At 57.6% G+C, this 27268-nt stretch overlaps 3 protein-coding genes across 4 annotated transcripts; all 3 read left to right on the top strand.

The window, feature by feature from the left end:
* The first annotated feature begins 3721 nt into the window (after positions 1 to 3721).
* On the top strand, positions 3722 to 4438 carry LOC101687717 (histone H3.1). Its single transcript, XM_004780619.2, has one exon. It carries the CDS (start codon positions 3744 to 3746, stop codon positions 4152 to 4154), a length of 411 nt encoding a protein of 136 aa, XP_004780676.1. The 5' UTR covers positions 3722 to 3743; the 3' UTR covers positions 4155 to 4438.
* An 8351-nt stretch (positions 4439 to 12789) lies between these two features.
* On the top strand, positions 12790 to 19984 carry TRIM17 (tripartite motif containing 17). Of its 2 annotated transcripts, XM_004780618.3 has the most exons (7): positions 12822 to 12904; positions 14677 to 15110; positions 15754 to 15849; positions 16234 to 16464; positions 18064 to 18086; positions 18178 to 18278; positions 18563 to 19984. In XM_004780618.3, exons 2-7 carry the CDS (start codon positions 14682 to 14684, stop codon positions 19108 to 19110), a joined length of 1428 nt encoding a protein of 475 aa, XP_004780675.1. In that variant the 5' UTR covers positions 12822 to 12904; positions 14677 to 14681; the 3' UTR covers positions 19111 to 19984. The 2 variants fall into 2 exon arrangements, with proteins under 2 accessions (XP_044942915.1, XP_004780675.1); XM_045086980.1 differs by lacking the exon at positions 15754 to 15849 and having other exon boundaries at positions 12790 to 12904.
* Positions 19985 to 20098: 114 nt separating this feature from the next.
* On the top strand, positions 20099 to 27038 carry TRIM11 (tripartite motif containing 11). Its single transcript, XM_004780617.3, has 6 exons — positions 20099 to 20661; positions 21716 to 21811; positions 22014 to 22244; positions 25188 to 25210; positions 25300 to 25400; positions 25749 to 27038. Exons 1-6 carry the CDS (start codon positions 20254 to 20256, stop codon positions 26294 to 26296), a joined length of 1407 nt encoding a protein of 468 aa, XP_004780674.1. The 5' UTR covers positions 20099 to 20253; the 3' UTR covers positions 26297 to 27038.
* The last annotated feature ends 230 nt before the right edge of the window (positions 27039 to 27268 follow it).

Below are 27268 nucleotides of genomic sequence, written 5' to 3'. Positions count from 1 at the left end.
CAGAGGACCGCAGATGGGATCCTCGCCATACAGAGATCTCTAAATGTCCTTCCTGCCCACGGCCACTTCCAAATGGCAGTAGTCATAAGCCCTTCCCTAGCGGACCTTTGCACTCACTGCAGTAATAAACATATGTATTTATATACATGCAACTAAATATATAATATGCATAACTATATGACAAATTAATTTTGTATATATTTTGACAATGTATTTCAGTATCTCTGACTTCCTTCGCAGTTTTAAAAAAATGTCATGCATTTAAAAACATTCTAAGGCATTTCATTGTATGCATTTTTAAATGTTTTAAAATAGTCTGAGCTTTGCCAAATGACCAGAGAGATTCATGAGATCAAAAAAAGTACAAAAATGAAATTCTTGCCCCTATTCACCAAAACAGAAAACACCACCTTCTAAAAAGGAAAAATTTACAAAGGACCTACAATGCCACGCTTCACATAATGCTGTATTTCCCGAGTTGCACAGGCAAACACCATAAATGATGAGAGCAAGGGAAGAACCATCTAGATGAGGGAGGGCTTCCCTCCAACGCAGGATGGATGCAATGACAGACTTGTCAGTTTGTGGAGGGAGGATAGAGAGAAGCTCAGTTTCTAAGGAAGCTCTGCAGGATGAGAATGAGGTCAACAGGCCCCCAGAGGTCTGGTCATTGTCAAGAAGAGGTTGTTTCTAGTCTGAAATCAAACGTCAACATTAAGGCACATGCGAGTTCCTTGAGAGAAGTATGCCATGCTCAGCACACCTCCAGGATTTACCAGCAGGCTGCAAGCTATAAGGGGATTTCCTTGTAGTGGCCTTTCTCTGGCCTTTGTTCTCCTCATCACAGTGATTGGAGCCAAATGTATGCACAGAGCACACACAGCCTGACCCATACAATGCATGTGTCCTAGACAAGCCAAAACTTTGGGGGGAATGTTTGGGTCCGAGGCTGTCTCTGGACAAATGACCTTGGGGAGAGTTGTGTTCTTGGGGAGTGATTTTCCCCTGGGCTTTGGCATCTCTGAGGGAGTAGGAACCACAGAGAACTCAGTTCCTGAGGTCATGAAAAGTGTCAACTGAACTAATTACACAGAGATTTTACTGTGATAAAGAAACTCTCAGCTTCTCAAGAGTGTGGGTCCTACTTCTGGCTCCCAGGGGAGCTATACGTCGGCCAACGTCAAAATGACTCCAAGCATGAGCTCTCTTTCTGTGTGTCTGCATCATTAAAAATACATATAACCAAAAAGAAGCATTCCAAACACAAAGAAAAACAGAAAAGCTCCCTAGCTACCATAAGATTTAAATCGTACAGCCTTGCACAATACTAAGAAGATAGAGTCTGTGATTTTCTGGAATGTTCTCCAAGATGACTTGGAACTCTAGGTAGAAATCACATAGAAACCTCCACCCAGTGTCCCTTCCCTGGAGCCCTGTGTATCGGGCAGCTATCCCAACTTGGGAGGCAACAAAACTTTCCCCTTTCTTTCTTTTTCTAATTTAAAAAAAAAAAAAAAAAAAGGTTGATGCACCTGGGAGCCTCTGTCAAACAGCATCCAACTCTTGGTTTCAGTCCAGGTCGTAATCTCAGGGTCATGAGGTTGAGCCACACATTGGGCTGTGTGCTCAGTGTGGTGTCTGCTTGGGATTTGGTCTCTTCCTCTGCCCCTCTCACATTTTCTAAAATAAAATCTTTAAAAATTAAAAAAAAGAGGGGGGGTTGTTCAATCGGCATCGCCACATACACAAAGTACAGATCACGGTTTCAAATCGGAGTTGGAGCGGGTACACAATAGGAAGCCCCCAATTCCTTGTTTTCTGTTGGTTCACTCGGACACATGGAACCAGGTGACATTCTACCTTATGTCCAGGGAGTGGACTTGAGTCCCCTGAGAATCGAAAAGCAGAAATCTGATAACAGAAAAAAGCTCTTGTTGTCTGAAAAGCAAGCCCCCAGCTGTGAAGCCTAAGGTGAGCCCCACAGGACTGCTTCCAGGGCTCCGGGGCCAGAAATCCCTGATTCACCCACCATCGTCGCCTGGCGCACTTGGGACACCCAGCGATCTGGGGTCTGCCTGTGCTGAATGAGCGATCACACTGGAAAGATTCACAGGGGAGTCCTAGTCAGCCTGCATCAGACCCACACCCTATACACCAGGCAACCCGGGTCGGTCTCTCCTTTCTTCTCCCCAGCGCCAACCTGACCTGACTCAGGGACAGCAGCAGAGCTTCTGTGTGATCAATGACCAGCTAAAAAGGCCAGATGCAGGACGGAGAGGCTGTTGTTGGAACGGACTATTAGAAGGGAGGGGAGAAGACTATTGCAACAGGGCAGGAGCTTTCTTTCCTCTACTCATCTTAGATCTCACTAAGGACTCTTCTCCAACAAGAGAAAAGCATTTATTTCTTTAAGATTTTATTTATTTTAGAGAGGGAGCAAGTGTGGGATCTGGGGAAGACAGAGTTAGATGGAGAATCTCAAGCAGACCCCAGACTGAGGGCGGAGTCCCACGTGGGGCTCCAACCTGTGACCCCCGAGGCCATGACCTGAGCCAAAATCAAGTCTGAGGCTTAACCAACCAAACCACCAGGGTGCCCCAAGCATTTGCGTTCTCTTGTGACAGAAGAACCTTCATAGGAAATGAAGACACACAGAAGGGGCCACAGCTGCATGCTTTCGTGCTAGGTTGGACAAAGAAGGGCAATTGCAGAAAAGCAGTTAAGACCCCCTGGGATATGAAACAAGACAAGAGTTCTACCAACAAGGTCTCGGTATGCACAGTCTTGTGGGTCTCCACGTCCCTCCCGTGAGGAGAAAACGCGTCTCTCCTCCACTGTAGACCCCTCCCCTTTTCCGTGGGACTTTTAACTCTGTTTTCAGGAAGAGAAAGAGAGCTTTGAGCTGCCCCCTTGCATCTGCCATGTTCCAAGTGCCTTCAGCTCAAAATAACCCTCTCGTGGACCTTGGCCTTCTGGGGTGGCACATGTGGTTCAGCCAAGGGCAGTAAACTTGGGGGTCTGCAAGCGCCTAAAGGGTCAGGCAACAAGGGAGCTTCTCTCACAGGGAAGAGGGAGCAGACGAGGAGAAGCCCTGAGTGCTGCAGGGGGACGAGGACCGGGGTGCGTCAGTGCCCAGGAGCAGCCAGAGCTCGGGCAGGATGCACAGCCGCTGGGCGTAGTCCGGGCAGGGGTCCAGCTATGGGGACCGGCAGCTCGCTGGTCTCCCATGAGGGAAGAACGTGGAGGCGGAGGGTCTGTGCCTGGCCTCGTCCTGAGCCTTTCACCGCCTGCTGCGAAAACTCAACACTGGCGCCACAGACAGGCCGAGCGCAGAATGCCGCCTTCTAGAAGGTTCTTCCCACCCTGGAGCATTGGGGAGCCAGGGGAATGCTGAGGGGGAAAGGAGGGAGCTGTGTGGGGAGACGCACCGCGCCCCACAAGAGGACCCAACCCTGACCCGCTGGACCCTGACCCCCAGCCGGCCAGCACCGGAACCAGCGCATTCCAATGCCTGTGTGCTCCATCCAACTGACTGGCTGTCACGCACGCACCTGCACAGTTAAGGGGCGAGGGGCCGAGTGGCGTGCGCTGCGGGCCAATCAGAGCGCAGCCTGCCATCGCGCCACCCGGCCGCCAGCCAATGGGAAGGCCTCAGCCTCTATAAAAGCGGGCGCTGCTCCGCGTCTCTGCTGTAAGCAAACAGCAGTGGAAGTGGCGGCAGTTCTTTCAGTGGCACGGGACCCATGGCCCGCACGAAGCAGACGGCGCGCAAGTCCACAGGCGGCAAGGCTCCACGCAAGCAGCTGGCCACAAAAGTGGCCCGGAAGAGCGCGCCGGCAACAGGCGGCGTTAAGAAGCCACACCGCTACCGGCCTGGCACGGTGGCTCTGCGTGAGATCCGGCGGTACCAGAAGTCCACCGAGCTGCTGATCCGCAAGCTGCCGTTCCAGCGGCTGGTGCGTGAAATCGCGCAGGACTTCAAGACCGACCTGCGCTTCCAGAGCTCGGCCGTCACGGCACTGCAGGAGGCGTGTGAGGCCTATCTGGTTGGGCTGTTCGAGGACACCAACCTGTGCGCCATCCACGCCAAGCGGGTCACCATCATGCCCAAGGACATCCAGCTGGCGCGCCGCATTCGCGGGGAGCGCGCCTAAGGCCCCCGCGCAGGCCGCTCCACCAGAGCACTAGTGCTCACCCCAAAGGCTCTTTTCAGAGCCACCACCTGGCCACAAAGGGTGCTGTGCCAACCCGGGGTGACTCCCAACTACTTCATGTTGTCTCCGCATCCACTTAGTGGGTTGCAGTAACCAGGATTCCCTGGGGAGAACGCACTGAAGCCCCCACCCTTGGGAGGGCCTGTGGCTGCCAACATGTGAACCAACTTCCCACCCCTGCAAGGTGAGCAGCAGGATCTCCACTTGGAGAAAACAGTACAAGTGTGTGTATGTGGGGGGGGGGGGGTATCCTTAGGGCTATAATGGGGGGGCCCCAACGACCGGGATACTGGGAAGCCTTTCAATGGGGGTGGGGGGGGGCGATCCCTGCAATGGGGAGTAGGGAAAACCTGCAGCTGGGGTGGTGAGGAGGAACCCTATAACTAGGATGGTGGGGAGAAAGCTAGGGCTTCCAGGAAACCCTGGAACTGGGGTGATGGGGAAGGCCTACAACCGGGGTGGTTGGGAAATCCTACAACTGGGATGGTGGGGGAAACCCCACAACCGGGGTGGTGGGCTGGGCATGACCACAGGGTAGGAGTGGGACTGACCACCTCAGCGTGGCTGGGAGGTTACGGACGGAGGACTTTTGCAGGCATGGTCTCAAAGCATTAAGCTGGTAAGACCCAACTGGTGGGTACGGTGACCTGAAGTCCATGGGTCTATCCTTGCAAGGTACTCCCAGTGAAGTGAGGGCCTGGATGGACATGTGTCCCACCATGAGCCATGTTTCAGGGACAGCCCGTGCTCTGGCCTGAAGATCAGTGCTACCCCTCAGCACTGGGCTCCGGTTCAGTCAGTCCATGTCTGGCCGTTGTACCTTTTCCACACCTCCTGAAGTCCTCAGGAAAGCTTTGCCCAGTGCAGAGAGCGAGATTTCTGTGTCCTTCCCCACTTCCTGCTCAATGGCCTTGGAGGTGAAAGAAGTTGGCTAACTGGCTGCATTTGGGGAAACCGTGCAGATGGCTATGCCTGGCAGGATGGGCTCGGCGGTGCTGAAACTTCCCTTAGCAGACCATGCCAGGGAGGGGCAGATCCAGGCCCTCTGTTCTTTGTGTCCATTGCATGACCCGTCCAAGGGCCCGAGACAGGAGGTAGGAGAAGCAAAGAACTGAGGACCAAGGAAGAAAGTAACCGAAGTCGCTCAGGGTCATGGAAACGGATGGTCATGGAAGCCTTTCCGACAGGTGTCGAAACAGATGGCCGTGTCCCCGCTGGGGCCTCATGAGAATCCTCTGCTCACAGACGCCCTCCAGAGATCTGGGCAGAACCCCTGCCAGGGGGGACACATCAGCCCAGCATCCTCGAAAGGGGGGGGCTGAGGGGGCTCAGCCTTGCTCTCTAGAGAACCTTCCAGCACCCTCCCAACTTGGCAGTGCACGGCGAAACCACAGGAACAGCGCTGAAGGGGCAGCCCCATGGTCGGAAATGCTCGGAGTGCCCTCCAGTGTGGTGTAGCCAGGATCCCGCAGGGAACACCGCAGGACAGAAAAGGGAGTGCTGCCATCGGAAGTACAGCGGGGGGTCGTAGATGTCCTTTTTTTAAGTCCCAGCTTTCAGGTGTCTGTCGTGAGCACCAACCTCGAGGCCCCAGGGAAGATTTGATTAGCTTTGTAAACATGTAAAACCATGACCGCTATGATCTGCGCCTCTGTCTGCCCGTCCCAAGCATGTGGGCATACTAAACATGTAGTCTGTACCTGTTCGCCCCAAGTCCACGCCTTCGGGCCTCATGTGCATGTGCATGTGGGGACAGCCGAGTGCGGAATGTCTAGGAGAGGACTGAAGGCAGGCAAGCCAGCACCTGATCGCCGGCTGGGGCTCAGAGCAGCTGCTCAGACAGACGCCCATGACAGGTGAACACATACATGGCCGAATGCACGGGCCAAGCCAGGCTCCAGTCCAGGGAGCGGGTGACAATCAGGAGGGTGCAGGAAGGGGTGCGCGGTGGTTCAGAAGAATCTCGCGGACCAGGGATGCCCCTTCTTAGTCCCCAGCCTTCTGCACACTAGATCCCGATGTGTGCAGTTATTGTTCAACAAAGCAAATCCTCTGTGCTTCTAATTACACTCATGGGCTGGAAGATGCAGTCTGCGGGGAGCAGGGCTACAGGAGGGATCCTCCGTGCCTGAAATGTCATCGGCATTCCAAAAAACGTAGCATGCCGCACCGAAAGGACAGAATGGGCCAAGGGGACTCCAGCAATCCCCAGGGGGGACGAGTCCTGGCTCAGAGCCCCCCAACAGGCTGTCATGGAGGGGAGGGTGCATTCGAGGAGGTCATCTAGGGCAGCAGGTGCATTCGAGGAGGTCCTTTGGAGGATGTGGGATATAAGGAACTGGGGCTGCACTGTGACTAGGGCTTCCCAACTGGGGAGTCAGGAGTCAGGGGACCCTCCTCCTAGCCTTCTTCCTTCTCAAGGGACAGTGTTGGGGAGTGACATCAAGAAGACGTGACCACTGGGGCGCCTGGGTGGCCCAGTAGGTTAAGCCTCTGCTTTCGACTCCGGTCATGATCTCAGGGTCCTGGGATTGAGCCACGCATCAGGCTCTGCTTAGCAGGGAACCTGCTTCCCTTCCTCTCTCTCTGCCTGCCTCTCTGACTACTTGTGATCTCTCGCTCTGTCCAATAAATACATCTATGGAAAAAAAAAAAAAAAAAAAAAAAAAAGATGTGACCACCCACTGACCTGAGAGCTGAACCCTGCACTCAAAGGCTTCTCACCCCCACCCTGGGTTCCGTGGGTCCCGTCTGCTTTTCCTGCACCCGGGGCTCCTCCAAGGACAGATCCTGGAGATGGTGAGGAGCTGTTGAGAACACCTGCGTGGGGTACATGACCGAGCCCAGTTATGGCCTCGTTACAAGCTTGCAGGTTGGGCGGACAGGGGTGGGGATCTAGGGCTCTGGTTGCCTCAAACCTGGTTGTCCATTCCCTTGGCTTACCACCACGCCATCTGCCAAGCCATCACTGGGGTCTCTCCCTGCCCTCTGAATCCAGGTGCCAGTTCCAGATTGCACCTAAGTGTTCCCAGGGCTGGAGGTTTCAACCAACAGACGAGGCCTGGTAACTGCCTATCATCTCCAGACATCCCACAGAGCCCATCCCGCAGTCTTCACAGGAGATGCTGGCTTCTTCCCCTAGTCTGGGGCCCAGGTTTATGTACCTGGCCTGAGTTGCACCATGAGAGCCCCTAGACATCAGAATGTCAGCACCTGGCCCAGGGGATTTTCCAAAAGTCACATCAGACAGCCCAATGAAGGGGACGGATGCTCAGTGTGTCCACCCTCTGAGGTGGGCCAAATGGTGTCTGCCCCAAAACCGACAACAGTCTGGTGCTGCACCCCAACTCCCAGGATCTCAGAATGAGACCATATTTGGAGACAGGGCCTTTGTAGTGGTCGCAGGAGGAAATGAGGCCATGACAGTAATTCCTAATTCCATAGGACCGACGTCCTTGTAAGAAAAGGAGGTTAGGACGCAGACATGCACAGAGAGACGGTCATGTGAGGATGTGGGGAGAAGACGAGTGTAATATGGTGGCTGGTCATAAGAAATAAACATTGGGTCTCAAACCTTTGGAAGTTTCTAGGTGATGAGGCTGATAAAGGTGACGTTCATTATTTACAATAAACCCTGCCCCCACCCTGGAGTGTGTGTAGGTAAGGGGAGTTTGGAAAGCCCCTGAAGATGGCAGACTGGGCTCAGCAAGAATGCATACACACATAGGGGGAGTTCCCCTGGCTCTGTGGGAACAAAGGCCCTGCAGGCTGGACCCTCCCAGATCCCACTGTGTCTTTATCCAGCTGCTGATTCATAGCCTTTCATGTCTTTGTAGGAAGCTGGTCATCAAGCAAGTGACAGGCTTCCCTGAGCTCTGTGAGCTGCTCAGCACATGAAAGGAACCCACCCTGGGGACCTAGGGCCTGTCGTGGGGGCCCGAGCGCACTTGCAATTGGGGTCTACAGTGCGGTGGTGTATGGGCCTGAACTGTGACCCTGTGGGATCTGATGCTCTGTCCACATCGACAGGGTCAGAGCTGAGTCACACTCGGGACCCCCAGCTGCTACCACAGACTTGCCTAGGGGAAGCAAGCACCCCTCCCCCACATGCATTTGGGGATCAGAAGTATCAGAAGCAAAGCCGAGAACTGAAAGTAAGGGAAATACACAGAAGCATATCACTCATAGCAAGCCCGTCTGCATGCCGGCCGCCTCAGGAGGAAAGGGCCACGGCTGGAGCTCAGTCTCCAGGCCCTCAGGAAATGCTCCGGGCTCAGCATCCAGGTCCCTAGGACCGGGAGATCCCTAGGCTCAGTGTCCAGGCCCTAGGACTGGGAGACCCTGGGGCTCAGCATCCAGGACCCCAGGACCAAGAGACCCCCATGCTCAGAGTCCAGACCTCAGGACCCGGCTGTGGTCTTTGTTACCTAGTCTGACCTGACTGATATGCTGTCCTTACACTTCACATCAGCATTAGAATTAGTTCTTTCTCCAACTGGCACTTGGAGGCAAGTTTCTAGATGTGAGGACTGTAGGGGCCTACTTAGCCAGAGCAACTCCATCTCAGTTAAACAGCCATTTTATTGTTGGTGCAGTAAAACTTAAACTGACCCTGCCCACCCCCCAAGAGGAACTTACTTAAAAGCAAGTCTGCGAAACCAGTAAAATATGGTGGACCAGTTCCTGATAACAGAGCCCAGAATGCAAGGATGAGTCAGGCCAGGTGGAGACATCCAATCAGTACTATCTCCCTAAGCACCAAAGAATGTAAATCCTGGCTTTTGGATGCCAAACTTGGGACCAATTCTGACCAGAGTAATAGGCTAATTCAAATAGCTACTATAGGGTGAATTGTAATTCAATTGGCCGCCGTGTGTGACCTAACATGACTATGCAACTTTCTCTGTGTGTTACAATCTCATTGGCCACCTGTATGTGGCCAGGCTCAACCGCATGGCCTTTACTCTATAAAAGCTAGTCTGTGAGGCTGGGGGTCGTTGCTCTCTCTGTAAGAGACGGCCCCGACCGGTCAATTTGATTCTCGATACTGGTGCGAAATAAAGCTTTGCTTGACCTTCACTTTGTATCAGTCTCGCTCCTTTGATAGTGGACCCCAATAGGGACAAAGGAAACTTTGTTTCCTCAGCTGGAAGAATGAAAGGCAGGAGACTTGGGGGCTGTGGGTCATGGCATTTATTGCCGCATGAAGCTGGTCCGGGAAGCTAGGAACTCATTCCAGGCTTTTCCAGCTGACAGCCTGCCCTCCTTGTGCGATGGACTCCACTGAGAGCTCCCTCTGAGGGTTCTTGGCCCCATCCCCAGGAAGAAATGCAGGTGGAGACTAGAACTGGGAAAGAGCCCTGACCCACACCCACTGTTTCCCTGGGGGCAAAGGGTGCAGACTGGGTGGAGGGGCATTTCTCTGCAGTGAAGAGGGTCACCCAGGGGCACCGGGGGCCTCAGCCGGTTAGGTGTCTGCTTTCAGCTCAAGTCATGAGCCCAGGGTCCTGGAATTGAGCCCCACATGGGGCTCTGCTCAGCCGGAAGCCTGCTTCTCCCTCTCTCACTCCCCCTGCTTGTGTCCCCTCTCTCGCTGTGTCTCTCTCCATCAAATAAAATCTTTGAAAAAAAAATTGGAGAGGGTCACCTAAAAAAGGATAACAGCAGACCCCCAAGTCAGGACAGTCCCTGTGGTCTCAGCTGCTGGACAGGGACATGGGGAGGAGCAGAGGCACTGCCGTAAAGACTGCCACCACCTCCTAAGGTAGGAGCACCCCAGACAGATGCTGTCCACCATCCCCACAGAGCCTGTGGCTCAGTCCCAATGGCTTGGATTAGCTGAGCCCTCCTTATGCCGCAGGAGCAACCTTCCAGCAGGTTCTGGCATAACTGGCTCTGAGTGCCGGCAATGCCCATCCCGTGCCAGAGGCCGAGAACCGGTCTTCTGCATGAGGTCCCCACCAAGAGGCCGACGGGGATCGGGACGTGCTACCCCACAGTCCACCATGTGGCAGACTGAGGATTTTGAGCTGAAGGCTACTGAGAAACAGCACACATAGGAGGACCTCTGCCCTCCCAGTTGTTCTCTCAAAAAGCAAGGTGGAAATTCCCATGTGTACAGAAAATTTCTGTTTGCAGAGTTGCCCCTCTCCTGAGCCAGAGAGAGGACGGTGACTCTTATCACCAGAGATGGGACTGAGAGGAGTTTGTGTGAACAACCCTAGTCTATCTGCAGCTCCTCCTGAATGCATCCCAGTCACCGTCCCACAACTTAGCCCAGAAACACAAACCCCCTTCCCTCTGTCTAGGTATTTCTCCACAGCTTATCACCCTTTGTGAAAATGGTGCAGAGGCCAATTTGTGTTTTCAGTTCTTTTTGTGAAGTCCCCATACATGTACAATTGAAAACATTAGATAAAATCTGTATGCCTTCTCACCTGTTCATCTGGCTGCTAATTCACAGACCTCAGGTGAAGAACCTAAGAGGGTAGAAGGAAAGATTTGCCCTTCTCCTGCAAGGCTCATGGTGCACATAGAAAGTGTGAGAGATGACCCTTGCTATAGCTATCTGCTGTATCTGGGGGGCCGGACTGCATGTTTTGGCCACAAAATCCTGACAGATACAGCAGGCTCTGTGGTAACTGCAGATAAAAACAATGATGTCAGCAAGAAATACAGAAACTGGGTTTGCAGGAACTGCAAGTGCAGGTGCTGGGGCTATCATCTGCTAGAGAGGGGCTAGCAGGAAAGGAATGGGGTGAACAATAAAATTAAGACCCTCAATTGGAGGGTGCGTGGAGAAGATACGTGGGAAGTGAAAGGGCTATTCCCGGCCCCAGAATTCCCACCTTATTTTAAGATAAAGACACTGAAGGTTCAACGGGTGCAAAAGAAAGCCTCCTGAGAGCTTCCCTTGTTGGACCAGAAGCAGCAAGTTCTGGGACATGAGGTTGCGTAGAGCCCTCTGGGAGCGGCTTTCCACCTGAAGGAGATGGGAAAGCCGCTCACAGCCGTATAGACAAACAGGGTCACAGGCTTTCTTGCCTCCCCTTCTCCTCCACACCCATTTGCCTTTCCTTTTTTTTTTTTTTTTTTTAAAGATTTTATTTATTTATTTGACAGAGATCACAAGTAGGCAGAGAGGCAGGCAGGAGGAAACAAGCTCCCTGCTGAGCAGAGAGCCCGATGCGGGACTCGATCCCAGGACCCTGAGATCATGACCTGAGCCGAAGGCAGCGGCTTAACCCACTGAGCCACCCAGGCGCCCCCCATTTGCCTTTCCTAAAGGGACCTACTTTTGGACCCAGGAGTCACTTCTCCCCTCCCTCTCCCTTACTGAGTCAGGTGTGCACCTTCTGTTCCCAGAAGGCCATCAATCATTTAACAAGCTGGAGAGTTCCTTGGCAGGCTCCCCAATGCACTCACGACACATGAGGTCTTTTCTGGGTGTAACAGGCAGGATCCCAATATTCCCTCCCCTGCAGAAAGCAGCAGGTGGGTATGAGGCAGCCGGGCCTGGGGTTGGCTCAAGTCACACAAACATTCTCCCCCCAAGACAAAATAGCAGGACAGATCCAGCAAACACCCTAAAAGGGTTAGTACATGGGATCCATTGCTCTCTTGTGTGTTTTCTTGAAATTATTTTAGAGTTTTAAGCGTTCTGTGACTCCGTTTCCTAAATGGAAAGGAACCCTCCGCCGAGAATCCCCTCGCTGGTGGAAAGGACAGCAGAGGGGACAGTATTCCAGAGGGGAGATTAGAATCAGCATGTGGTCCACCCTGCCTCCCCCCTGCACCGCTCAGGTGCAGACCCTGGCTGAGCTGCCAGATTGTCCTCGAGTGTGTCTACACCCGTGTGCATCTATACCAGCGTGAGTCTACACCACCCAACTGCTTTCCCGCCCTCCTGTGCAGGCCCAGGCTGTTTCCTCATCTGTCCTCTCCCCCAGGGCCCAGGACTTGGGGACAAGCAGCAACCAGCCAGGGCGAGGTCAGGGTTGGGGGCAGCAGCCTGCCAACCACCTCCCACGCTGGCAAGACCCCAACGGGTCAATCCTGCCTCAGCCCCTCCACCCCTCCTTGCCTACCTAACCCAAGATCTGGTTGCCACCCCCTCCCCTCTCCACGGCAGGACCACTAACGTGTGCACCAGAGAGGTGGGGCCGCTGTGGGCCTGGCGGAGGAGCCCCTCACCTCCCTCAACGGGACCACCTCCCCGCATCAACTCCCCCCTACCAGAGATCCCTTCACCACCCCCAATGGTGCGATCCCTTCATACCCTCCAAACCCTTTCACCTGCCCCAACGGGGAGACCCCCTTCATCACCCCCAGAGACCCCTTCACCTCCCCAAATGGGGCGACCCCCTCATCTCCACCCAGAGACCTCCTTCCCCGACCCTGGCCAACTCTGAGCTCGCCCTCGCCTGTCAAGAGGCTTCCGCGCCCCTCCCCCCCAACCAGGCTGCTGACAACCCACACCCCGTAGCTAGCCTCCCCACCCCCCGCCCCGCCCCGCCCCGCCCCTGCGGCCGCCCCCGCCCCTGCTGACGCCACAAAGCTCCAGGCCCTGCCGGCCCCCTTCGCTCCCCCACCCCCGCCCAGAAAGTCTTCAGCGCTCAGGCTTTCCGGGGAGCTGTTTGAGCGCTTGGCCGCCTACGCCCTTCGAAGTGCGGCCGGCCGCCCCCTCCCCCGTGAGTACCAGTCCCTCAAGACCCCCCGGGCCAGCGGCGGTCACAAGTAGCAGACCCCGCTTTGAAGATGGTTACTAACGGGAACCAGACGGTGGACGGGTTACCCCGGCATTTACGGAAGAGCATTCCCGGACGCGGGGGGGCGGGGGGACTGTCGGTCTTCACAGGTCTGGGGTCCTTGGGCGGCTCCCCTCCCCATCCTGAGCGGAACCCCAGCCCCCCTGACTGCCGCGCTTACCCCTGCTTCTCTTGGGGGCGGCAGTGCGCCTCCGGTGGCCGAGAGCTAAGGGGGAGACTGAGCCCTAGCCCTCTGCAGAGGTTAGCTCCAATAAAGGGAACCCCTCAGGGCCCGCAGACGATGTGAGGCTGCCAGCGTCCATCACTTCAGAGGACTGCAGAGCCAGGAGCTGGGGTAGTGCGTGCAGCCCAAGAGCAATGTGCACGTCCAGCCTCTAGCACAGCTCCAGTAGCCGCCTCTGATCTGCGTAGGGGGTTTGGGCCTCTGAGGCATGCGGTCGGGGTACTGGTACCCCACAGTGTGTGCACAGGTGTATGAGCCCCGTGTGTGGATACTGTGCGTGTGTATGGATACTGTGTGCGTACATGTGTGCATACTGTGTGCGTGCATGTATATACGTGTGTGTGCATTTGTGTATCATGGATACTGTGTGCGTGCATATGTGAGTACATGAGTGCATGTGTGGATACTGTGTGTACATGTGTGGGCGTATGTTTGGGTACACGTGTGCATGTATGTGTGGAAACGTGTGTGCATATGTGGATACATGTGTGGATGATCTGTATGCATGCGTGGATACATGCATGCATGTATATGTGGGTACTGTATACGTGCATGTGTGTATAGGGTGTGTGTGGATACTCCATATGCATGTGTGGATACGTGTGTATGCATGTGTGTATACTGTGTGCATGCATGTGCGGACACATGTGTGTGCACATGTGTGCATGTGTGGTGCTGTGTGCGTGCATGTGTGGATACTGTGTGTATGCATTGTGGATACATGTGTGCGTGCATGTGTGGGTACATGTATGGTTGCTCTGTATGCATGTGCAGATACATGTATGCATGCACATATGTATACTGTGTGTGCACTGTACGTGCTCTGCGCATGTGTGTAACTGTCTTTGCATGCATGTGTGCATACCGTGTGTGCTTGCATGTGTATGCTGCATATATGCATGTGTGTATACTGTGTGCGTGCATGTGTGTATACGGTCTTTGTGTGTGCATGCATGTATACTGTGTGTGTGTTTGCATGTGTGTATACTGTGTGTGTGTCTGGACCTGTGTTAGCATCTCTGTTCTGTGCATGCACGCACACATGACTGACTTTTCTGCACCACACCTTGTCAAGGAAGACCAGAGTCGGTCTGTAGTTAGAACAGTAGAAAAACCGGTGTTGTTTCTACAAACGAGGTTTTTTCATGGTTATTGCAATAGGGAGAAAGAGATCCCAGGGGAGAACAGGCTCATCTCAACATAGGACGGACAAGTGGGGATTTATGGCCACAGAGCAGGGGGTGGGGAGGTCAGTGATGGAAAGTCACGAAGAGGTGGCATGGGGAGGGGGATTCTTGCCAGATGGGCCTAACAGGATTCTTGCTCTAGACAGGTCGGTGGGGGGCTGAGGAACCTCCTATTGGGGGGGCACACTGAACCAACTTAGCATGATCTTCCCTACTGTGGGTGGGGCCGGCCAAAGGCAGGGCTCTCTGCCAGAGGGTATGAGGGATCTCCTGCTCCTTCCCAGGAGACATGGATGCCCTGGAACTTGCCAGAAAGCTGCAGGAGGAGGCCACGTGCTCCATCTGCCTCGATTACTTCACGGACCCCGTGATGACGGCCTGCGGCCACAACTTCTGCCGGGAGTGCATCCAGCTAACCTGGGAGAAGGCTAAGAGCAGGAAAGGGGGCAAGAAGCGGCGGGGCTCCTTCCCCTGCCCCGAGTGCCGGGAGCTGTCCCCTCAAAGGAACTTGCGGCCCAACCGCCTGCTGACCAAGGTGGCAGAGATGGCACGGCAGCACCCGGCTTTCCAGAGGCGGGACCTGTGCAGGGCGCACCAGGAGCTGCTGAAGCTCTTCTGTGAGGACGACCAGAGCCCCATCTGTGTCGTCTGCAGGGAGTCCCGGGTGCACCGGCCCCACAGGGTTGTCCCCATAGAGGAGGCTGTGCAGGAGTACAGGGTGCGTCCAGGCTAGGGGGAGGGGGGTGCACACGGAGGCCAAGTGCATGCGTCAGGAGGCTGGCAGGAGAACAGCTACCATAAGGGACAGCCCAAGTGTGGGACCATGTGACCAAAGTGTCCACATGCTCCCGCGACAACGCAGTGGGCTGGGTCATAGCTGTTGGGAAGTCCTGGCTGATGGAGGCCCTGCCCGGGTCCCTCCAGTCATGGCTCCAGCAGCATCGGTTCCCAGCGGCTGGCTCTGCCCTGTGTCCTCCCTGGGCACTGGGCAGGAGGTGTGAGGGCACGAATCCCAGTGTGGGGGGCTCCATGCTGGTGACCTCATCACCCCCCATGGTCCTTCTTCCTGTTCAACCGTGAAACTTCCCAGGATAGGGGGGTTGTGGCACCTCTCACTGCTCAGCAGTCTGGATCCGTAGTCAGGAGAGGGCAGGCCTGGGAAGGTGTCTTGCTGAGGCTGATCATCCTCAGCTGGCTCCAGCCCAAACAACCCTCTTGACAAAGGGGCATGTTTTGGGAGGCATGTGTCCACCCACAGCCCCCCTCATGCTATTCCTGGGGGGTGAGCCTCTGGAGGCATCACCCAGATGCCCAGGAGTGAGGGCCTTGGACCCCAATCCTGCGGCCTGTGTGTCCCACAGTTGAAGCTGGAGGCGGACATGGGGCACCTCCGCGAGGAGTTGATGAAGACGGGGAAGCTGCAGGCCAGGGAGAAACAGGCCTTGGCTGAGTGGCAGGCAGGTGCTGGGGACCAGGGTGGGTGCTCACAGCAGCCCTGTGGGGTGGGAGAGCCTGGCCTGCGGACCCAGAGCCCCCACAGGGCCTGCATGAGCCCTCGATACATACCCCAAGCTCAGAGTCCCACCAGAATCAGGATGGAGAACCTGAGGTCAGCACAGGCTGGCGGTGTCACAGATACAGGAATGAGGGCACACAGGTGGTGGGGAACCCCAAGGTGACCCCACGAATGCTCCCAACCCTCTCAGGAGGACTTTTCTGTGGGTCATCAGGGCCCAGGGCCAGGAGGAGACCAGCATCCAAGCTGGTAGGTGCAGCCGGCCAGGAAGGGAGAGGACATCGCGGGCAGCAGGCCCTCAGGTCTGCCCCCCAACCCCCTGCAGGTGAAGGTTAGGGAGCAGAGACAGCGCATCCTGGTGGAGTTTCAAAAGATGGGCCTCCTTCTTGTGGAGGAGGAGCAGCGTGTCCTCCAGGCCCTGAAGGAGGAGGAGGAGGAGGTGGTGGCCAAGCTGCAGGAGAGCTCATCCACCCTGGAGAGGCAGAGCCACACCCTGGAGAGGCTGCTGCTGCAGCTGGAGGACAGGAACCAGCACACACCCCTGCAGATGCTGCAGGTGAGGGTCGACCGCACCCCTGCTTGCCTGGCCTGCAGGCCTGGCAGGGAAAGGGAAAGATCTCACCACCCCTGCTCACCTGGAGGGTGAGGTGAAAGAGCTCAGCAGCCCTGGTCACCTGGGCGCGGAGGAGGGGCTCAGGCCCAAGGGTGCTGTCCTTGTACCTCCACCCCCACCACTGAAGGAAAGGCTCTGACAAGGTCAGCCAAGGCTGAGTGACAAAGACCACAGGCAGACGTGTTCTCTTGGGGGCCTGGAGGCTGGGAGTCTGCATTCCTGGGGTGGGCAGCGGCCGGCTCCTCTGCAGGCTTCTCTCCTCCCCGTCACAGACAGCTGTGTTCTCTGTGGGTGAGGTGAACATTATAACCACTGCACTATGGAAACTGTGTTCTCTGTGTGTTTCTGGGTCCACATCTCCTCTTCCTGCAGCGGCACCCCTCCTGCGGGATCAGGGCCCACCCTAGTCACCATAACCACCTCTGTAAAGACCTCACCTCCAAGTACAGCCGCCTTCTGAGGCCCTGGGGCTTGGGGCTGAGGCGTATGCATTAGGAAGACACTGTGCCCAGGCTCCAGGCCTGCGAGGAGGTGGCCTGGGGCAGCTGTGGTCAGTGTGGTGAGGTGGGGCATAGACACGCTGGCCCAGATAGGTGCCCATGACTTTGCAGGCAGGAGGGAGTCATGCAACTGCAGGCAGGACAGGAGCAAAGGCAGGCCAAGGCGGCCCAACGAGGGCCTGACCACAAGGGGCTGTGGTGCCCCACAAGTAGGACAGGTATCAAGCACGGGGAGCGATGGAATCCCTGGCAGCAGACAGGATTCCCCACGATTGCATGCAGGCACACACATACACACATGCATGCACGGGCATGTTTAGACACCAGAGGCAGAGGCCGCCTGCCGGGTGCTGGGCATCCTGTTTGTCTGAGTCAATTCCCACGTTTGCCTGTTGTCCTGACCTCCCATGGGCTTTGTGCCCAGGAAACCGCCTCCTGCGGATGACAGACTAGACAATTGCCCAAATGTTGGGGAGCGCTTTGTCTACTATTAAAAAGAAGCTGGGGGTGCCTGGGTAGCTCAGTGGGTTGAGCCAGTGCCTTCGGCTCAGGTCATGATCTCAGGGTCCTGGGATCGAGCCCCGCATCGGGCTCTCTGCTCAGCAGGGAGCCTGCTTCCCTCTCTCTCTCTCTCTGCCTCTCCCTTTCTGCCTACCTGTGATCTCTGTCTATCAAATAAATTTTAAAAATCTTTTTTAAAAAATGCAGCTGGTCTGCAGGAGAGTACACGGACATCTGACTCACTCAAGGCCAGGCTAAAGTACCAAAGGCCCCATTTGATGGCTGGGTGTCACGTCTCCCCATCGCCATCCCTCATGAGCCAACAGCTTCCAAGGGGGAAGAGCAGGAGGCCTGGTGGCCAGAGGTGGTGGCTTCCTGTGGGCAGCCACGACAGGGGTATGGCCCACAAAGGGGTACAGGGTCTTGGGAAAGCACCCTGAAATCCTTCCAGCTCTGCAGACCAGAAATGCAGACATGACGCCCCCAACCCTAACGAGGTCCTGCCCTTCTCCCTCTTCCCCACCCCCTTCCTGCTTTGTAGGACATGAAGGAGCTCCTGAGCAGGTAGGCGGCCACCTGCGGGGGAGGCAGTGATAGGCACAGGGAGGGCTCCGCATGGGGCCAGCAGGGACAGTGAGACCTGTGTCCACCGGAGGAAGAACAGCCTGAGTGTCCAGTACCCGGAGGCCACCCCGACCGTGCTGAGGACCGTCTGCAGGGTCCCTGGGCAGATAGAGGTGCTCAAGAGTTTTCAAGGTAAGCAGGGGCCCAGGGGCCCTGGACGACTCCCCACCCCACCCCTGGTCACTCCGAGGGAGCCCGCAATGGGGGCGACAGTTGTCCAACCTGCTGCTCCAGGGCGTGCTTTCTGTTGTGTCCCTGTGCTAACCCAGGTGGAGATGCCCACACGGACCCCTGGCTGCTTCGCCATAGCACCACCGATAGGGACAGGGACCCAGTCTCCTGGGGGAGGCCTAGGGCCAGTGGGGGACAGCAGGGATGACGGGCGCCCTCTCCTCATGGCCCGGGCCTGTCTGCAGAGGATGTGGTGCCGGACCCCACCACCGCATACCCCTACCTCCTGCTGTATGAGAGCCGGCAGAGGCGCTACCTGACGCCGCCCCTGGGAGGCGTGCCCCCCAGCAAGGACCGATTCCTGGCCTACCCCTGCGCGGTGGGCCAGCAGACCTTCTCTTCCGGCAGGCACTACTGGGAGGTGGGCATGAACCTCACGGGCGATGCACTCTGGGCACTGGGCGTGTGCAGGGACAACGTGAGCCGCAAGGACAAGGTCCCCAAGTCCCCTGAGAATGGGTTCTGGGTGGTGCAGCTGTGCAAGGGGAAGAAGTACCTGCCCATCATGGCCGCCCCAACCCCTGTCACCCTGGCCGAGCCCCCCAGCCACGTGGGGGTCTTCCTGGACTTCGAGGCAGGAGAGGTGTCCTTCTACAACCTGAGGGATGGCTCCCACCTGCACACCTACGCCCAGCGTGAATTCTCCGGCCCCCTGCAGCCCTTCTTCTGCCTCGGGGCCCCCAAATCAGGCCAGATGGTCATCTCTACAGTAACCCTGTGGGTGAAGGGCTAGGCCACCTGCCAGGTTTCTGTCTGCTGGCACCTTGGTGAGCCCCCAGCCGTGCAAGGCACTTTCACTAAAATGAAACATAATCCGGATTAAAGTAGTTAATGATAGAGGCTATATTCGCACGCATTTCATGAAGAAAACTTGGACAGCCGCGGAGCTCCCTAGTGGACCGATTCCAAGGAAGGACATCCAGCCCCAGGTGCCTGTGATGCACTAGCTCTGGGATATGTATGCCCACCTAGGAATGGAGCCAGAGGACTGGCCCCGCTGTGCTTTGGGTTATACACAGAGAGCCACGGCCTCCAGGGTCCACCTGCTTTGTCTTCCAAACACTCGGTGTTTGCACCTTGCAGCAAAGGGGGAAGGGGAGGAGGCGGTGATGAGAAAAAGAAACTGCAAACCGAATCCCTAAAAACCTCAGAGCTCTCCAGCCCTTACGTCGTCGCACAAGCCGGGGCGCAGTTGAGTAGGCGTCACGGGTGGGAGGGACCCCTTTCCACCCGCCGCTCTCCGCACTTTCAGGCGCATTCACAGCCCTGTGGTAGGCTGGCTACCCCAGAACCCCAGTCAGTGAGTGCCTTCCCCAAGAGACCAGAGCCCCTCCCTGCACGCATCCTGCTCGTGCCCGGTCCAGGGGCGCACAGGACACGGCTTGGGGCTCGCCAGCGCAGCCTCAGGGCGCCCGCGTCCTCGCAGTCGCTGTCTGCGCGGGGAACCCAGTGAACGCGCCGGACGCCAGGTCAGCCCGGGTCTGCAGCGGGTCAGGACGCGAGGCCGACGTGACCCCAATGCCCCCACTGCACGCGGGGGCCGGGGCAGCGCCGCCGCGAGGTCAGCGGGCGAACAGCCTCCAATACTGTCCAGCCCGCGGGCCGCGTGACAGGCCGCAGCCAATCCGGGGAGGAAGCGGGTTGTTCCGAAAAAAAAAAAAAAAAAAAAAAAAAAAACCCAGCTGCTTCCTGCTTCCGCCGCGGCTCCTCTTCCTGTCCGCGTAGGGGAGCCTTGCGCCGCGCGTCCCTGCATCCCTGTGCCCCGCTCCCCGCGAGCCCGGCTCCCCCGGAGCCCCCGCGGCCCCGCGCGCTGTCCAGATCCCGGCCGCGGAGGCCCACGACCGATAGCGCCGCCTTCCTCCACCCCAGCGGCGCCATGGCCGCCCCCGACCTGTCCACCAACCTCCAGGAGGAGGCCACCTGCGCCATCTGCCTTGACTACTTCACGGACCCGGTGATGACTGACTGCGGCCACAACTTCTGCCGCGAGTGCATCCGGCGCTGCTGGGGCCAGCCCGAGGGCCCGTACGCCTGCCCCGAGTGCCGCGAGCTGTCCCCGCAGAGGAACCTGCGGCCCAACCGCCCGCTCGCCAAGATGGCCGAGATGGCGCGGCGCCTGCACCCGCCGTCGCCCGTCCCGCAGGGTGTGTGCGCCGCGCACCGCGAGCCGCTGGCCGCCTTCTGCGGCGACGAGCTGCGCCTGCTGTGTGCGGCCTGTGAGCGCTCGGGGGAGCACTGGACGCACCGCGTGCGCCCGCTGCAGGATGCGGCGGATGACCTCAAGGTGCGGGGCCGGGGGCGGGGGGGATGCGGGGCCCTCGCTCCCAGCTGCGTGCAGCCAGTCCCAAAGCCGCACCCTCCTGTGGGGCACCAGCCTGGAGATCGGGGGGAGGCGTGCTCTCTGGGAGGGGCAGGTCCTGTTGTGACTTTTCTAACCTCTTACGTTCGTGTGTGAGGCGTGCAAATTAACAAAGGCAGAGTAACGAGTGAAAAAATGCATAGTTTTACTAGTCTTTTAAATCTCAGGTGGTACAAGGGGCTTCCCAGAGAGGTGAAAAATGCAGTTAGACTGAGTTTATGTCCCATTTTAACATCGAATGATAAACTCGGGAGAAGCACCTAGACAAAAATGAGATTTGGGCTTCCTTGGCCGGAGAGAAGTAGGGACTATGGGAGGGGTTGGAAACTGATGGAAAATCAGGCTTGTCTCAGTAGGAAAGTCTGTTCGGTCAGACTCTTCTGTGACGAAGAGTCGTCTTGGCTGAGTGCTCTCCCCCTTCCTGGTACAGACAGGGAGAGGCAGGAAGGAGGAGGGCAGAGGGCCCTTCCTGTGTCTGCTGTTCCCCACTTGCTTCAGTTCCAAATAGTCCTGGTGTGCAAGTGGCCTACTCTGGGGAGGCACATTCCGACCTCCTTCACTCACTCCACTGGTGCCTAGCTGGTCTTGGTCCTTGGGATACCAAAGGGACTCTTTACCTGCCCCCCCCCACCCAGGGCTGTGCCTGGCATTCGCATGCCCTGGGGTGCTGACTCCCGAAAGCACCACCTCTCAGGCCTGGGTCCAGCTAGAAGTCCAGATGGAGCTGTGCAGGCCAGGACCCTCCTGAGAGCCCAGGGCAGTCCTGGAGAAGTATGGGGGCTGGAATTCGCGGGAGGTTAGGAGACGAAATACAGGCAAGGGGCCTGGGGTTCTGGGCTGTCACCCTCGCTGGCTCCTTTGAGGTTGTCTGCATGTCGTGCCCAGGACTGTGATTCCTGCCAGCTGACCTTGGCTCGGCCACGGTTGACTGTTGACTGGAATAGGGCCCAGAGGTCACTCTTGTCTCACTGTCCCGCAGGGGAAGCTGGAGAAGTCCCTGGAGCACCTGCGGAAGCAAATGGAGGACGCACTGCTGTTCCAGGCCCAGGCTGAGGAGACCTGTGCCTTGTGGCAGGCAGGTGGCCCAGTGCCTGAGGTCGCGGGTGGGGAGTGGTCGGCCCCTGAGCCTCTGCGGAGGGACACAGCGGTCCTGGGCCTTATGCTGCTCCCGCAGAGGGATCAGGGTTCCACACCCTGCAGGGAATCCCTGTTGGGGGCGGGGCGGGGCGTGGGGTAGGGGCAGGACAGGACCTGAGCCCTCCAGTCTCCCCCGGCAGAAGATGGTGGACAGCCAGCGGCAGAATGTGCTGGCGGAATTCGAGCGGCTGCGTCGGCTGCTTGCTGAGGAGGAGCAGCGCCTGCTGCAGAGGCTCGAGGAGGAGGAGCTGGAGGTGCTGCCCCCACTCCGGGACAGCGCTGCCCGCCTGGGCCAGCAGAGCGCCCGGCTGGCCGAGCTTATTGCCGAGCTGGAGGGGCGCTGCCAGCTGCCAGCGCTGGGACTGTTGCAGGTGAGCCGCTCTGCACTCTGGGGTGGGCCTGTGAGGGCTTCGGGTGGGGCAGGATCCTGGTGCAGCCCTGGGGGTCCAGGCTCTCCCACCCGGGCAGGGGAGCTAGGGCAGGGATCTCAGATGTGCCTCTGCAGGTGTGCTTGCGGGTCTCAGGGAGTTGGTACCAACCCTGAACTCTACCAGCAATGGCTGCCTGTCCTGGAGTCTGTTTGCGCTCTGACCAGGCCACATGCTTGGTGGCATCCAGGGTCCGTGGGTCACCAGGCTGGCTCCAAAGGTTCAGGTCCAGTATATGGAGAAGAAAGGCCAGCAGGTGTCCCATGGGAGTCCTGTATTGGCTCCATGTCTTCCGGAGGCTCCGCCTGGCTCCGGACTCTTGGCCCTGGGTGGGAGTGACCAATGTGCAGCCCAGGGCACCTCCCACAAGGTGGAAGTCCCAGAGCCTAGAGGATCTTCAGGGACCAGGCAGAGGCTCCTGGCTGCTCTCCTGGGGTTTGAACTTGGTCCTTCACCCCACTGCCGAGACCTCCAGTGGCTTCCAGTCTAGGAAAGAGGAAGAACCCCAGGCGAGAGTCTGGCAGGGAGTGAGGGAGGTGGACAGAGTAGGCTGTGGTCAGTGAGGTGGGCACTAGGTGGCCAATCGAGATAGTCAGGAGAAGTGTGTGCTGCTGGAGAAGCCAAAGAACTGGAGGTTCTGGAAAGAGGAGAGGTTGGCCCCACAGGAGAGATGAGAATCCCAGGGCTGCATGAAGCGGGAGTTGGGGGTCTTCCCTGAGATGCCCCAGTGCGTGGGTGGTCTCGGCTGGCCAGCTGCCCTCCTGGATTTTGTACTAACAGTGACCATCTGTGCCTCCAGTGCCCCCTCACTGCTCCCATATGCTCAGAGCACCTCGCCCTGGGTCTCTGCCTGGGTGGCGAGGGAGGCCCTTCCCTCCTCCCCTCCTCCCCCAGTTCCAGGGCTCCCCTTGCCTGTGCTGGGGGTAGAGGTGAGATCTGCTGCATAGAAGGGCAGGAGAGCAGCCCTGGGTAGCCCCCTGTTTACTGGTGGGAATAAGGGAGGTTAGGTGTGCCCATAAGCATCTGGTCTGTGTTAGGTGGAGGCCCGCCCCAGGGACTGGCCAGGCATCTGGCACCTGGGGCAAGTAGGTGAGTATGCCCTCAGACAGAGGAAGTGCAGGTTTGGGTGACTTCCAGGCGGCCACACCCCTGCATCCCAGCTTCCCTTCCAGGCTTGCCCTATAGCCACCCTGTGTAGGTGGAGAGCCTTTTCCTGAAGAAACATGTGTCTCCCAAAGGGGCTGGGTAGGGTACATGGAGGCCAAGCTCTTTCCTTAAGGTCCGGACCCCTGCATGACCTTCACATCACAGAGGATCTTGTGCAATGTATCCACACACACTGTTCCTGAGTGGGTCTGGACTGTCACTTTTCAGTGCTCCGGGGTGGGCCACCCACCCTGCATAACTACGAAGAACAAGCTGTTTCTGCTTTGCCTACTGCCCACACCAAGCTCCTTGTGCCCCGGGCCCTTTGCACATGGCTCTTCCAGTCCTGCACTGATCCTCTCACTGTATCTTTAGAAGCCTGCAGTTTCCCTTTTCCTTTGAGGCCTGCTGTTGTCTTGTCCTACCCTCCCACCAACCAGCCCACACACAGGCCATCGGTCGTGTGTGTGCAGATCTCCCTCCTCAAGGGAAGCCCTCTGTAGGACCCCATCTTAAGACCTCTGCATTCTCAGGTCTGGCCTGATAGTGGGCGTGTGGTTGGAATCACCGTGGGTGAGCTGCCTGTGATTGACCGTGTGGACCAGCCAGGTCCCAGCCCTTCTCAGGGGTTCTGCAAAGTCCAAAGACTTCCCGTCAGCAACTAGTGTGTGTGTGTATGTTTAAGATTTTATTTATTTGACAGAGATCACAAGTAGGCAGAGAGGCAGGCAGAGAGAGAGGACGAAGCAGGCTCCCTGCTGAGCAGAGAGCCCAATGCAGGGCTCAATTCCAGGACCCTGGGATTATGACCTGAGCCAAAGGCCAAGGCCAAGGCCTGTGCCACCCAGGCACCCCAGCAGCTAGTGTTTTAAGTAATTGGATGTCCTAGTCAACTCAGGCTGCATAATAAGTAGCACAGGCTTTGGGGTTTAAACAACACACATGTGTTATCTCCTGGTCCTAGAGTCTGGAAGTCCCAGATCAGGCCTGGGTGGAGCTAATTTTTTTGGAGAGGTCTCCCCTCCTGGTATCCTCACGCCCTTGGCTGCCTGTGTGTATGTTTGCTCCATGTCCTCTTCAGAGAAGGATTGCAGGATCCAGGCCCACCCTGGTAACCTCTTTAAACCTTAGCCACCTCTGTAAAGACCCCATCTCCAACCACAGCCCCATTCTGAGGTCCTGGGGGTTGGGTCGCCAGCATTTAGATTGAAGGGACACAATCCGTGATGCTGAGGGAGATGCTTGTTTGTGTCCTATGGGAGAGCGGGGCATCCAAGTGGAGAGGCCTCACCTGGAAGGTGGATGTGAGTTGGGGGGCCTCTGGGAGGGCAGGTGCATGGGACCGGGTGAGGCCGCAGACCCCAGACAGCCAGGTACCTGTGAGCCCTGGGAGGTAGGAAGCCCCAGGCCAGCAGAGGCATGGCTTCCTGCTGGGGGCCCAGGGCCCTGCTTGCTTGTCCCACCCTGCAGAGGTGCTGGGGACTCTGGGTGGGTGAGCCTATAGTCAACGCCCTTCATCCTCCAGGTGTGTTGAGGGAATGAGGCTGGGTCTGCAGGGCTGGATGTGTCCAGAGTCTTCCCAGGGTCCCCTTGTCTGAGCTGCACTGGGGGGCAGCCCACAGGTGGATTTCTGATCACGTGTGTCGGGCAGAGCGAGGTTCTGGGGGCACTGGCGGCCAGGATGTGGGGAGGCCCAGGTTTTGGGGCCAGGCACTGACACCGTGTGTGTCTCTCCCACAGGACATCAGGGATACCCTGCGAAGGTAGGAGCTGCGGCCTCTCCCCAGGGCAAGTGGGTAGGTGGGGTGCAGGGGGGGCCACCCTCAGGGTGACGCCTGCACTGCCCCTGCAGGGTCCAGGATGTGAAGCTGCAGCCACCGGAGCTGGTGCCGATGGAGATGAGGACAGTGTGCAGGGTTCCGGGGCTGGTGGACGCCCTGCGCAGATTCCGAGGTGGGTCTGCAATCAGCGCGAGCCCAGGCTCCGGCTTCAGGGAAACCCAGGGTGGGGGGCTGTTAGGCAGAAAGTGCAGAGGTGAGACACGCCCCCCCCAAGGGGGTTTCAACTAGTGCTGGGGCACCTGCGTGGACCCCAGACCTGCGCCCTGCCGCCTGCCTCCAGGTACAAGATGTGGGGAGGTAGTTGTAGGAAGCCTTTAGCTCTAAAGGAGCAAGCATCGCCAGGAGGGCATGGACTGCTTTCCAGAACCTTCCAAGTGGCAGAGACATGGTGGGGACAAGCCATTAGGGGATATTTTCAGAGAGGGTTCCAGCTCACAGGGGACGTCTGCTCGCCCTGCAGGGGACGTGACCCTGGACCCTGACACCGCCAACCCCGAGTTGGTCCTGTCGGAGGACAGAAGGAGTGTGCGCCGGGGGGACCTGCGGCAGGTGCTGCCCGACAGTCCCGAGCGTTTCGACCCCGGGCCCTGCGTGCTGGGCCGGGAACCCCTCACCTCCGGCCGCCACTACTGGGAGGTAGAAGTGGGGGAGCGGGCCAGCTGGGCACTAGGGGTCTGCAGGGAGAACGCCAACCGCAAAGAGAAGGGGGAGCTGTTCGCAGGCAACGGCTTTTGGATCCTGGTGTTCCTGGGCAGCTACTATAACTCGTCAGAGCGGGCCTTCGCTCCGCTGCGGGACCCACCACGGCGCGTGGGCATCTTCCTGGACTATGAGGCTGGACAGCTGTCCTTCTACAGCGCCACCGACGGCTCCCTCTTGTACACCTTCCCTGAGACCCCCTTCTCGGGGACACTGCGAGCTCTTTTCTCACCTCTGTCCAGCAGCCCGACCCCCATGACCATCTGCAGGCCAAAAGGCGGGCCTGGGGACTCCCTGGCTCCCCAGTGAGGGGCCTCCCTGCTCCCGCTGGGAACCTGGGTGGCTCCTGCTGTCTTCTGATGTGGGGGAGCACGCTGCGTGGACCACAGATAAGCGGATATGCTCTTGCTCCCGGAGGGGTGTCCCCGTGTGTGCGTGTAGGGGGACGCCCCCACTCCCAGCGTGAGGTCCTGAGCCTTGTGCCCCCACCCTGCTCCCACAGCCCTGGAGCTGCTCCTCCCAAAATCGGCTGCCAGAGGCAGCTCCAAGCCCGCGCACCTGTGTGCAGTTCTAGAGAAGCAGGGGTGGGGTGGGCTTGGGTGATTGGCAAACAGGCCTGAGAATGCAGAGAGCAAGACACCCGAGCACCATCTCCTCCCAACACATGCCCCTCGGGGCTTTGGGCCCATCACAAAGGTTCGCTAGGGCCAGTATGTGGGCCCCCAGGGTGAGCAGGCACTGAAGCCCCCCGTTCCTCTCTGAGCCACTCGAACCCCCAGGTTCGAGTCACCCTCACATTCTCTCCTCGCTGGCCAGGGAGCCTCCTGCCCCAGAACTCAGCACACCTGGACCCTGTCCCTCTTGCTCTGCCTGGAGACAGGTGAGGCCTCAGAGAGCCCCCACCATATACACCTCGTTAGAGTCTGAGATTTGTCTGCTTTGTTCACGTTTTGTCACCCTTCCTAAAGGTGTGCCTCTGCTTTTTTGTACTCCGAGATTTTATTTATTGTAGGGACTGTTCCTGCAGGAAATAAACGGAGGTTGTCTGTAATGCACTGTCTGCCATTGGAGGAGGGGAGGGAAGGCTGTGGAGATACAGAGGCAGGACCCCCAAGGTCAAGGTCAGGGGCGCTCTTCTGCATGTTCCTTTCACACATAGGCCTGGGGAATTGTTTCCTTGTTTTCTTCAGAAAGCCAGAAAATTACTCTGCATGGGCCACTGTGTTCAGTACCTAGCTACTTTCCCGAGTAATTGGTTCCGTGATCAGTCCCATTCCAGGG

The sequence above is a fragment of the Mustela putorius genome, unplaced genomic scaffold (assembly GCF_011764305.1).
Source record: "Mustela putorius furo isolate JIRA1106 unplaced genomic scaffold, ASM1176430v1.1 tig00001009_pilon_pilon_pilon, whole genome shotgun sequence".
Classification (NCBI taxonomy): Eukaryota; Metazoa; Chordata; class Mammalia; order Carnivora; family Mustelidae; genus Mustela; species Mustela putorius.
This window is presented reverse-complemented; position numbering and strand designations above follow the sequence as displayed.